This window comes from Harpia harpyja, chromosome 6, assembly GCF_026419915.1.
Source record: "Harpia harpyja isolate bHarHar1 chromosome 6, bHarHar1 primary haplotype, whole genome shotgun sequence".
Taxonomy (NCBI): Eukaryota; Metazoa; Chordata; class Aves; order Accipitriformes; family Accipitridae; genus Harpia; species Harpia harpyja.
In genome coordinates this window covers 62,552,517-62,564,611 of record NC_068945.1, presented here as the reverse complement: position 1 = coordinate 62,564,611, position 12,095 = coordinate 62,552,517, and the positions used below count along the sequence as shown (strand labels likewise).

Sequence of the window (12,095 nt, the reverse complement as noted above, 5' to 3'; positions counted from 1 at the left end):
GCAGCTTTTTTTTTGTTTTAGGTAGGGGAGTAGTGAGAAGATGACGGAGCAAGCAAGTGTAGTCATGGGATTTGAGGGTCAGTGCAGTTCAGCCCTGAGGGCCAGATGTTATCTTGTAAAATATTCAGAGTGACAGAGCAGAGCCTCAAAATCAGAGACAGAAATTAGGAGCGAGGGACGCCCGTCTGTATTCGAGGAGACCTGTGTTCGATTACCTGTCTTACTGCAGGCTTCCCGAATTGCCTAGTGTTTTGCAGGATGTGTATTTCTGTATTCTTCCTACCTCAGAAAAGCATATATAAACCCGTGGGTTTATACGTGGGTATAAACCCTGCTGCATTCCAAACAGACGTCTGTCAGCCTAGACAAGGGCTTTGAACTGGTGAGGCTTCCCGGAGCGGGTGGAACGCTGTGCCGCCCGTATCCCCGGGTCTTTGACCTCTGGAAAACAAAAGAGTTCACCAGTCCCTGCGTGAGAGCTTCCCCGCGGTCCCGGGGAACCCGAAGTCCGGTTCTGCCGGGGCGGAGGAGTCCCGCCGCCCTTAGAGACACAAGCCAGGAGGGGCCGGGGCAGGCCGCTCCGCCCGCCGCCGTTCCCGCCGTTCCCGCCACAGCCCGTCGCGTGCGCGCCGGCGCCGCGCTCTCCCCACCCCCCCACCGCCCCGCCCCCTTCCGGCGGGGGGCGGAGCCGCGCGGGCCTCGACCCGCGCCTGGCGCCTGCGGCCCCGAGCGCGGGACACCCCCCCTCCCCTCACACACACACCCCGTCCCAAGATGGAGGGCTGGCGAGGAGGTGAGGTAGCGGCGGCGGCGGCGGCTCGGGCTGGGGTCGGGGCCGGGGTCGGGGCCGGGGCCGGGGCGCCTCGCTCGGGCTTTCCCTCCCTTCTCCTTGCGCTGGGTGGGCCGGGAGGGAGGCCTCCCGTTCGCTCTGGGCGGTGGGGGAGCCGCTGCCGGTCCCTCTCACCCGGCTCCGCTCGGGCCGTTGCTGCCGCCGCCCCGCTCTCAGCCACCCGGCCGCAGCGGGGCCCGGCGGGGGAGGGCTGGGGACCCTGCCCGCCGCCTTGGGGGGGGTGGGGGGGGCTCTGCCTGCTGCCCGGGGGAGGCTGGAGGTGGGGGGGTGGGGGGGGAGGCGGTGAGGCGCCTGAGGTAAATATGGAGGTGGCGGGGAGCGGGTAGGAAGAGGCGCCGGGGGCCCCGGAGCGGCCGCGGGAAAGGCGACCGCCCTCCCCGCCTTCCCCGTGTCGCGGCGGTGCGCCCCGGAGGTGAACTCCTCCCGGGGCGGCCCCTTCCCGGCCGGGGCCGGGGAGCGGAGGAGGGGGGGGGGGGGGGGTGTCCCTGGGCGCTGCCGGCGGGCGCTGAGGCAGGGGCGGCCGGCGGTGGGTGCTCCGGCCGGCGCCGAGGGGAGCGGGACGCGGGGCAGGGCCCTGGCCGCCCCGCCGACGCGCGGCCTCCGCTCCGAAGTTCATCATCCCAGCCCGGCGGCGTTTGCCCGGCTCGGGCGGGCAGCTGGCACTCTCGCCGCGCCGCTCCGCGGAGTGTCGCGTCCCTTTAAATCCGCCCGGCTGACAAGGGACCCGCGATCCTTCTGGAAGAGCGCGGTGGATCTTTCTTTCCTCGTCCAGTCACCATGGTTGCATCGCAAGTGCTCGATTCCACTTGACTAACTACAGATACTTGGCGGTCTTATTAAAGGAGGGAGGTTTCCTTGTCGCCGTAGTTCAGTTGTGGGATGCTGTAATGGTAGGAAAATTACTCGGCTCTTAGTGCAGCCTTCACCCGTGGAAGTCTCTGCCCTCCAGAATATTGGTTGTTGTCTATAAACGTGCGTAATCTACGAATAAAGGCGCAGGGAGGGAATCATCGACGTGTTTCGCTTTACCCGTTAGAGAAGGGTTGAGTTTGACTCTGTGAGACTCTGTAGCGGTACAAGAGGCTCGTGGACTGCTATCACAATTGATAATGTGGGGACTCTGGGGTAAGGCGTAATGATTTCAATTTAGCCGAGACATTAAATAGGATTCTTTACCAATTTTCTTATTGTAGCTTGGTATGTGCCATGTCTAGCTTCACTTGAGACCCTCCAAGAATTATGTAGGAAGGAAAATCTCAGATGTAAATCCATTGGAATCACCAACAGGAATCTAAAGAGTTATGAGGTGGAATATTTGTGTGACTACAAGGTAGAAGAGGTAAGAGAAACACAGACCAATTTGATCACTCTTTCAGCTGAAATTTGGAAGTGCGCCAAAGGTAGTTTTGCTCATAATATAAAGCAGCAGGCTGTGAGGACAAAGCTCTTGCTGACATCGAATGAAATATCTTCTAAACTTTGAACTGTAAACAGAAAGCGGTATAACAACTGCTTTCAGTATTTTGAAGGAAGGTCTTTTTCTGAAATTACAGAGATGTTAGAATATGAAATGTTTCGCCTTTGCGTATCTAGAAGTTAAGCAAAAGCTGATGCGTTTAGGTTGTAGCTTGGTATGTATTATGATGCTTCTCCTTTATTTGCAGGTAACGGTCTATATTTCTCTCTTGACTGTTGTAGTCTGTTTGATGAAGAGTTAGGGCCATGTGCTGCAACTGGATTCCTCGGCTTGATCGTGCCAGTGAAATTCAGTCTCAGGATTTGGCCTTGTTACAGTCATTTGGCCTTTTTAAAATAAGTACAAAATGTATGCTTCTTGATTATAAATACAATATTACGTGTTTTGAATGGATTACTGTTTTGGGAGGATGGTTGATATGACAAATAGTGGGTTTTAGAGATTTTCGTTCACCAAGTTTAGAATTATTTTTTTGTTCTGTATGCGATACGACTACATTCTGCTTGTGCATACGAGTCATGCAACTAGTTAGCATAACTTACGTAACTGCCTTAACAAACTAGCCTCCTCCAGGTGTACTGTTAGCAATCAGAGTTCATCCCAGCTGTTTATTTCTTTGCCCCTAGACATGATATGTAAAGTATCCAAAATTGTGCTGTAAGTTAACTTGCAAACAGAAAACTTGATTTTTCTCTTTCTCCCCAGTTCTAATTGTTACGGGGACATCAAGACCTTCTGCACTGTATGCCGTTTCTTAACTCCAGAGCTCTTGTGTTTGTCTGTGTGCTCTGGGATGCTGGATTTCAGAAAAATGAAATATGGCTAAATCTGTATCTGTTTCTGTATTTCAAGGGCACAGAATACTATCTTGTGAAATGGAAAGGATGGCCAGAATCTTCAAATACTTGGGAACCTCAGAAAAATCTGAAATGCCCATTGCTTCTTCAAAACTTTCTTAGTGACAAGAATGAATACTTGTCTCGGGTGAGAGAAGGCAAAGCACTGAAAGTGAGAAACCATGTTAAAGCTTTGAAACCTGCGGTTGCAGATTACATTGTAAAGAAGGCTAAGCAAAGAATAGCTCTGCAGAGATGGAAAGAAGAACTCAACAGGAAAAAGAATCATAAAGCAATGATTCTGGTAGAAAACACTGTGGATCTCGAAGGCCCTCCTTTAGACTTCTACTACATTAATGAGTACAAACCTGCTCCGGGAATAAATGTAATAAACGGAATAACGACTGGCTGTGAATGCACTGACTGCCCTGCTGAGAAGTGCTGTCCAAAGGAGGCTGGATTTATTTTGGCTTACAATAAACAAAAGAAGTTGAAAATCCAGCCCGGCTTGCCCATCTATGAATGCAATTCATTTTGTAGGTGTGGGCCTGACTGCCCTAATAGGATAGTACAGAAAGGTACACCATATTCTCTTTGCATCTTCAGAACTAACAATGGCCGTGGTTGGGGAGTGAAAACCCTCCAGACAATTAAAACCAACAGTTTTGTGATGGAGTATGTCGGAGAGGTATGTATTTATCTCATATAGGTGAATTATTTACAGTAAAGGAAATGTTGGAGGAAGTCTTGATGAGCTTTCTCTCAGTTTTAACAGTTCCTGACTTCTACTATATAATGGATAAGTCTACTTTTGAGTAGAGAAATACAGTAAGTAGACATTCAAGGTGACAGCAAAATTACATTGTCCAGAACGTTCCTCCATTCCAGAACAATTGTAAAAGGTTGAGTATAAAGAGAATACTTGTCCCGTGTGTCGCTAAAGAATTATTTTGGATACATGCCCTAACAGTATTTCTAAAGGCAAGTCCTTCTTTTCTTTCATGGCAGTCATATTCTTCATTCTTCCCTGGTCATCATTATTGTAGTTTTTGTTGTTCCCCAGGCACACTTGTTGCCAAACTCCCCACCCAGTGTGTCAGTCCCTTTTCTGTTTTGTCTGAACTTTTAAGGTAGTATTTCCGAACATACTTATTACTTTTGATTAACAGCAAGAATAAGATTTGTAGTATGGACATTATCTGTTTAGTCAATTTCATACTATTTCAAACAGAACTTACATGTTATAAAATACAGACCTTGAGTTACTCTTGAGATTTTGCATTGCCCTGTGTTCATCTGGTTCAGCCCCCGCTCTGTTTCAGGGCTTGTTATGTCAGTAGCTCCTGGCAGCCTCTCTGAGCCAGTCTGTTGTATTTCTGGTGCAAATCTGCCTTGCTACTAAGTTAACTCAGAATAATTCCTTCTGTCCCTTCGTACAAATGCTTGTGGTCTTAATTGTATTTCCTCCATGCTTCCTGCCCCAAATATTCTGACTTCCTATGTTTATACCTTTCTTGTGAACGTACAAGAGGTCAGTCATTCAAAATATCTCTGTTGAGGGGTTAATGCAGAAAGACCATTATGTAATTTTGTTGCTTAAAGGAAAGAGTGTGTATTTACCCTTTCACCTGAATCTGCTTATTCCCTTACTACTGAATAAGTTCTCAAATCTGATCCATCAGAGAGATTTTAGAGGGGTTTTTGTCCAGTACCACCACATTTCATATCTGTCTTGCTGCCAAACTGTGATTTCTTTGCTGGGTCTGCACAAGAGAATACATTTAACATAACAGGCTGCAGATGAAGTTGCTTAAGCTGTTGCTTCTGTCAAAAGTGACTGTAGTTCTTCTCTTCCTGTGGTAGAGTTTCTGGATTTCTACCTTTTGCTAGCCTAATTGCATAGATTCAGCTTTGTGAAGTGATTTGTCTGTCTAAGTTGTCATGAATAGGATCTTTCATTGCAGTCAAAAATAGCAGGCAGGAAGAGATGCTTCTAGGGAGGGAGGAGATGAATACTGGACTATAAATGTGACTGGGTTGTAAAGACTGATACCTGTTGATCTTTGTGCAAAAGGAGAAAGTTGAAACTTTATTTTATGGGAAGTAAACAAGGCTTTCTGGGTCTAATGAAAAAAATCTGTGTATAGAAACTTCAAGTAGAAACTGTTGATTGTATCTGTCATCAACAAAATTCTTAATAGAAGGTGCTGATTTTTTTTTTTCCTGAAACAAGGTAGTGCTGTGCATCAGCTGTAGACAAATTACATCCAGAGAAGCCTCAGTCACTCACTAATTAGTTTAGCTGTATGTATGTATTCTTTATTCATTAGAGATGGAATGCTATTTCAACATCAAAAAGTGAATGTGGTATTTTTTACTAAGTAAAGCTTTTTTCCTAACTTGATTCTGATTTTTGTTTTAATTTAGTAACAGTTAATAATATGATGCAGGTTTCTTTTTTCTCTTTTTTTAGGTGATTACAAGTGAGGAAGCAGAGAGACGAGGCCAGCTCTATGACAACCAGGGAAATACATACTTGTTTGATTTGGACTATGATTCAGATGAATTTACAGTAGATGCAGCTCGATATGGAAATGTATCCCACTTTGTGAATCACAGTGTAAGACCTCATTTTGTATGCTAAGAATTTGGAGAATTATCCTAATTGTGCCAGAAATATCTTCTCCTACTGTAAACATTTTCTTACCATAATCACAGTTTTTCTGGAGTAGTTTGTTTTATGCCAGCACAGTCCACTCAGTTAAATGACATAATAAATAGAATGGAGTACTTAGCCTTACTCAGAGTAGGACTACCTACAAAAGCCTGGGGATGAGATGCTGCCTGAAATGGGCATCTGGTAGGACTGGGGTTGTCGGTGAATCTGCTGGTTCTAGCCAACCAAAATAGGGTTTGTTTGGGTGTGGTTTTTTCCAAGTAACTATAAGACATAACACATGAGCAGTACTTAATAAAATCAGTGAAGAGTCAAAGACTATAGGAATTGATGTGTTATTTTGTAGCCGGGCAGGATGGAGGGTTATGCCGAATTTCAACCCTCAGAGATTGGTAGAGGAAAAAATGAAAATTCCTATGCTTTCTTTGACACTTCTCCCCTGTAGATACCTTTTTCCCTCCTAAATCTATACTTGCCAGAGAACCCAAAAGTAAATTTTAAACAGAAAATTTTTGTAGTGTTTTATTTCCTGTTTAACTGAGTACCTAAAGCAAGAAGGCTGAAGTGCATTTGTAAGGATTCCTGAACTAAAAATTGTAATTTCTTACTGATGTAATGTTTGTGAGGTATGTAGTCTGTTCTACAAATACAGTAAATTCATGTCTTCAGACTTGTGAGCTGATGACATTTGTATTTCATGTGGGCTTGCCAGGGAGAAGGATGAAGACGAGTTTTAGATACAGCCAGTTGCTCTTCACTTTCAGAAATGGGAGTGAAGTATTCTCACTTTTCTGTGTAAAGTTAAATGTCTAACTTCTCTTCTGATTCTTTAACATGGGATGTATTTTACTGTTAAAGAGCAAAAAAGCATGCAGAGTTTAACAAACTGCCTCAGTGACTACTGACTTCTGACACTTAATTCAGAAAAAAATGATAAAGTGGTTTCTAGTTCCTGCTTAGTGTCCTTGACGCTACTCCTGCCACCCAGCCCGCAGCAGATAATTCAGAAGCCGGGCAGGTTAGCAATTGAAAATAGAAATTTATTCATAGTATGAAAATAGTATTTCTGGCCTGGAGGCAATGCTTAAACTCAAATACAAAATAGTGAGTGTATGTGGCTTGAAATGCTAGGTTGTTTTTTGTTTTCTTTCAACTTTAATTCTTTTTGTGGGTTTTGTAGGTAAATACTAATCTCAGAATGTAGCTTTAATTGCTTTGTTTGTCATCTTTTTTGTAGTTTATCTTTTGAAGGTACCTTTTTTTTTTAATAGGCTGTTGCATATTAGTGTAATCTACGTACTGTGCAAAGGTTGCCTTCTTGAAAGGACTCAACTCCAAGCTATGAATGTTCTCCTTTAACTCTATTTCAAGAATGTAATTTGTTAAGTTATCTTCTGAAATCAATTTCAGACTTCTTTCATTGAGAGAAGAATCAGTTCTTCCTTTCCTGTGACCTAGGTTTACTTAAACACTTCAGTGAAACTTACTTTGCACTTTTCTTAACAGAAACTATGTTAATTTTTGCCTTACAGTGTGATCCAAATCTTCAAGTCTTCAATGTGTTTATTGATAACCTTGACTTGCGTCTTCCTCGAATAGCACTGTTTTCTACACGAACCATCAAGGCTGGAGAAGAGCTAACCTTTGACTATCAGATGAAAGGTCTGCAGATTTTAACACTGTTCTTGCAGGAGGTTTGGGGTACTGGTGGATTCTGTTGCAGCCTGACTGATGTTAGTGTTTCAGGCACTGCATCTCCCTGACACAGCTCTGGATTCTAGAACAGGTGTCGCTCATTGACGTGTAGTGCAGTCAGAGCGCACCCAGAAGCTTTTGCGTGTGCCTCTAGTGCATTACCTCCTTCAGTACTCCTAGCTCACAGCAAGGGGTTGTGGTTGGGACATCTGGCAAGGCAAATTACTTTGAAGACTTGTCACAAGAATGCTCAAAAGAATTTACAAAATCTTTCCTTTATTCAAAGTCATTTATATGGCATTTCAGGTAAACTACTTTTTTAGTAATCTGCTAGTCATAAAAGACAGTTGTAACAGCTGAGTGGTCTAAGGCACCATAGGTTTGTCTTTGGATTCTGGTGTCTGTAGGCCTCAGTTGTGGGTGTAGGTCCTGTGGTACAGATGTTTAGGATGGAAGAAGGATAGTCCAAAGTTTTTTACAGTGAGAACCATCATTCACTGGAACAACCTCTCCAGGAATGTGGTGGAGTTCCTATCACTGGAGGTTTTCAAGGTGCAATTGGACAGGGTGCTAGATAATCTCATCTAGGCTCCCTTTGCCACAAAAGGTTGTACTAGATGATCTTTGAGGTCCCTTCCCACTTGGGCCGTTTGATGATTCTTTGATAATTGATTTTCCATTCAGTGTTCAAGGTCAGGTTGGACAGGGCTTTAAGCAACCTGATCTAGTGAAAGACGTCCCTGCCTACTGTGGGGGGTTGGACGAGATGGTCTTTAAAGGTCCCTTCCAACCCAAACCAGTCTGTGACTTCCTTTTTTTCCCCATACAATAAAAAATTCTTGAGGTTTGCTGGCAGGGGTGTTGTGTGTGTCAAACTTTGCATGCAAACCATTTATTCACAACAGCAATGTGTTTTTTGCCCTGCTATTTTGTTTTCAGAGAAGCATCTATACACTCCAGAGCTGTACCTCATTCTTGTAGAAGCTCTCTGACAAGTTGATCTTTCTTGAATCCTTAAAACTCCTCTTTTTTCTTTGTGGTGTCTGTGACACTGACATTCAAGGCAGGCTGGATTCTCAGCTGATCAGTATGGATACAGACCTGAGGGTACAAGCCTCGAGTTTGTTGAGCTTTGGGTTCTGATATGTATGCTAGGTGTTGTGCAAGTAGTTGCAATGTGGGTGTCAGTAGAACTTGAGTATAGCTTCACACGCAATTCTTTCAAGAACTGGGGTGGTAGAAGACTTTTTGAAGCCATTTGAATACCTAGCACAGTTTCAGTCTGTCTTTTAAAACTTCCCTTATTTGTTTTTATCTGTGTCACAGGTTCAATAGATCTGACTTCAGACTCTGCTGATGGTCTTAGCCCATCCAGAAAGAGGATCAGAACTGTCTGTAAATGTGGAGCTGTGTGTTGCAGAGGTTATCTCAACTGAGTTCGGGTATCCAAAGTCACAAATATTTTGTTCTCTTTTAAATGTGTTTTAAGAAGACTCTTCTTTCACACATATATTCAAGTATTCTTGCATCTGATGTAAATAAGTACCGTGAAAACAAGGCATTACATTTGTAATTGAAATGGCATTGGCCAAAGAAAGAGATGTAGTGTTTCAGGCAAATACAGAACTGATAACGGGGACTAAAAATTGATTTATCTAGAACTGTTATTTAGGAAGCAGTGAAATGTATGCTAAGAAAACTCTTTAAAATGTACCTTGATTTGAATATTCGAGTGTGAGCTTACAGCCATATGCCTTTTAGGAGCTGATTTCAGTGGGATGAAGTGATGTTGAGTATCTTCTGTACCTTGAAAAGTCTGGAGGCATTTGATTTGAATCCTAAGTCATACCTGACAGTTCTTTTGCTTTTTGTTGTATAAAGAAAAGCTTTGCGAGATTAGCAATAACATTTATGGCACCAGGGTGAAGGATTAAGGACAACCATCAGACTGTGTCTAAATGAAGGTTCACAGGAACGCAAGTTGTAAAATGTCCATTGAACTCCATGAAAGTAATTGGTTTTAGCAGATTCCAGATGTAAGATCAAGGTCTCGGAACATTTTTAGCTGATGTTACATTATTTAGAAGTTTTACATATAGAAGTGTTTTCAATTGTTATGTTCTGATTTTTAGTTAGGATGCTACAGGAGGTCTGCAGTTCTACAGAGAATTTGTAAATACCGGATTATTGGTAGTAACATATGCTGTTTGTTCTCATTGCAGAAATTTGGCAGTCATTGCTGAAACAAATTACTGGCTACAGTTTGGAAATAGATAACAAAATAATAGGGAGAGCAGCCCATTGTCTAACAAAGCTGATGCATTACGGAGATACGCTCAGTTATCTGTTAGGTGCAAAAATACCTTGGGAATTGATTTGTATTCACAACTGGTTTTGATTAAGTTGTTACATACTGTGACTTTTTTTTATCTAGTGACAGACTTTTAAGATACTAGGCCTGTTTTTTCTTGTTGCAAAAATGTTAACTTCAGTGAAGTTAGGCTAGGGGTGAGTTTACCCATTTGCTGTAGACATTTGTAAGATGTTCTTGAATGTAAAGGCTGAGAAGTGTATTGTTCTTCAGCTGCTTGAGTCGTCTTTTTTTTTTTTTCCTGATCATCTTAAAGTTGTCTCGATCTATTCATAATGTATGCTAAGTTTTGCTTGGCTTCAGAAACATTGAAGAGCAGTTGAGGTAGATTATTAGTGGAGTTACAGCTGAGGTCCGTGCTCCAGGGATGATCTAAGTGCTTTATTCTCGTGGATTAAAAGCTTGTAAAACTTGCATATTGCTTACAAATCATGTAAATGTTGACAGGGTCAGGCAGAATAATGTTGCTCCATAAATGGATGCTTCATCAATGGATGCTAGCTATGTATCATAGGTCAGCTAGTTACCTTTATAAGGTGCACAGCTGTTGGCTCAGGTGAATGAAGTCAAGTACCCAGCATATAACCGTTTACTTAATTTGTTACAAAATGCCTTAAATTTCATGTTGATAGCTAGCACTCCAAGAAGAGTGTTTCAAAGGATAATACAGGTGGTTTGTTCATTAAGAAGCACAGATGCATTTGCACTGATGATCTGGCTCTTTGGCAGAAAGTGAAATTTTATATGCTACTAGCCAAAATCAGTTTCACAGTTGGGGTGAAGAGTGTGGGCCACTGAAAGTGATGTGTTAAGTTTTGTAATCTACAATACAAAGAGATACCTGTTGAAATAGATACTTTGTATTGTTTAATGAATAGGAGAAAGTTTGCTTAGATTTAAAAGTATTTAACATTACCTGGCTCACCTGTATCCACACACTTGGATAAATGCTGAATCTAGTCAATTTTTATCATGCCACATCTCTAATGATTTTTTTTTATATATATATATACAGTTTTGAAGTAAAATGTGGAGCTTTAATGTTAGCAAACTCTAGATGATCTTACATCATTTGGAGTCATTAGTGCTTTCTCTTGCATGTAGCCCGATTCAGCGATGCATTCCACGTGGATGGAATCTGCAGTCTCCATCTCCTTAATCCGCTGCAGTCTGCAGCCTTCCCTGTCGGTACAGGATGGCGAAAGTGGCTGCGGCAAGAAATGGATTCCTTACCAAATCGATTTCTCTGGCCTCTCCTGTGCAAGATGACACAGGGCTGGTTCAACACTCTTTGTCTATCTATGTCCATGCCCAGTTTGATTTAAACATCGTAAGTAAATGCATTTTAAAAGATAAAAGTCTTAGTTGTTGTACTTGAGTTCAGCATCTGCCTTTTTCCCAAGGCAGTTTATGTTACCACCAGCACTGCAATAACACTGCTGTTCTTTAAGGATATGTGTGTTACCTCTTGTGTGATAAATAAAAGACCGTTAATTTATGTTCTGAGAGGTAACAGTATTTTGTATTTATTTGAAGTAAACCCATGTATCCAGTTTCCAATTTAGAGCCTTGAACAGTATTTTAAATTTACATATTCACAGTGCATTTGGATTGCAGTCAGTGAATTAGCTTAATGGGACACTGTGTCACTTCTAAAACTTGTTTTGCTGTTATTATGAGTTCAGGGGAAAATTGCCAAATTGGAAAAAGAGAAAAAGCTATTTTCAGTTTCTTAAGGAGGCTAAACCAGCCTAGCTTCTGCCTGTTTTGCCTTGTGGTCCGTTAGCATCATCATGGCCACCAGTTCAGTTGTGTATATGCACTTCTTAAGAGACTGGTAACCTGTGATCTACCCTCTAGCTGTTCTTTTTTTGTTGGGTTTAATTTTTATTTTGTTTGTAGCAAAACTAAAGCTGCACGATCACCTGTAAGAAAAGCTATTGTCTATTTATTTAATCTCAAAGTTAAGTCAATCTTTTGGTTATTTCTAATGTATGTTTTAGGACTGTGTACATTAGAATATGCAGTTTGTAAGCTCAGGAATATTTTCTTTTCATAATGTGTGATCTCCAGTATTCCTATCTTCCTATAGTTTTTGATAAAATAAATTAAATTTAGTTTTTCTGTTGTTGTTGTCATTCTTAACAAAAGAAAAAATCTTAGCTTGTCAAAATTAGCTGGAGCTGGAG

At 42.5% G+C, this 12,095-nt stretch overlaps 1 protein-coding gene across 4 annotated transcripts; it reads left to right on the top strand.

Annotated features, from left to right (window-relative positions):
• The first annotated feature begins 703 nt into the window (after positions 1-703).
• SUV39H2 (SUV39H2 histone lysine methyltransferase) lies at positions 704-12,030 on the top strand. 4 transcript variants are annotated; one of them, XM_052789504.1, is made up of 8 exons: positions 704-793; positions 2,044-2,189; positions 3,180-3,851; positions 5,637-5,783; positions 7,373-7,502; positions 8,862-8,977; positions 9,668-9,707; positions 11,011-12,030. In XM_052789504.1, the coding sequence occupies exons 1-6, from the start codon at positions 775-777 to the stop codon at positions 8,969-8,971; spliced, it is 1,224 nt and encodes a 407-aa protein (XP_052645464.1). In that variant the 5' UTR covers positions 704-774; the 3' UTR covers positions 8,972-8,977; positions 9,668-9,707; positions 11,011-12,030. The 4 variants fall into 4 exon arrangements, with proteins under 4 accessions (XP_052645464.1, XP_052645463.1, XP_052645462.1 ...); XM_052789503.1 differs by lacking the exon at positions 9,668-9,707; XM_052789502.1 differs by having other exon boundaries at positions 9,668-12,030.
• Positions 12,031-12,095: the final 65 nt, after the last annotated feature.

What these genes read in the sequence shown, in the direction of transcription:
- SUV39H2 (XM_052789503.1), top strand. An exon ending in GTGACTACAAGGTAGAAGAG is followed by an intron (nt 2,190 to 3,179) that starts GTAAGAGAAACA and finishes CTGTATTTCAAG; the next exon opens with GGCACAGAATACTATCTTGT. An exon ending in CCCACTTTGTGAATCACAGT is followed by an intron (nt 5,784 to 7,372) that starts GTAAGACCTCAT and finishes TTTGCCTTACAG; the next exon opens with TGTGATCCAAATCTTCAAGT.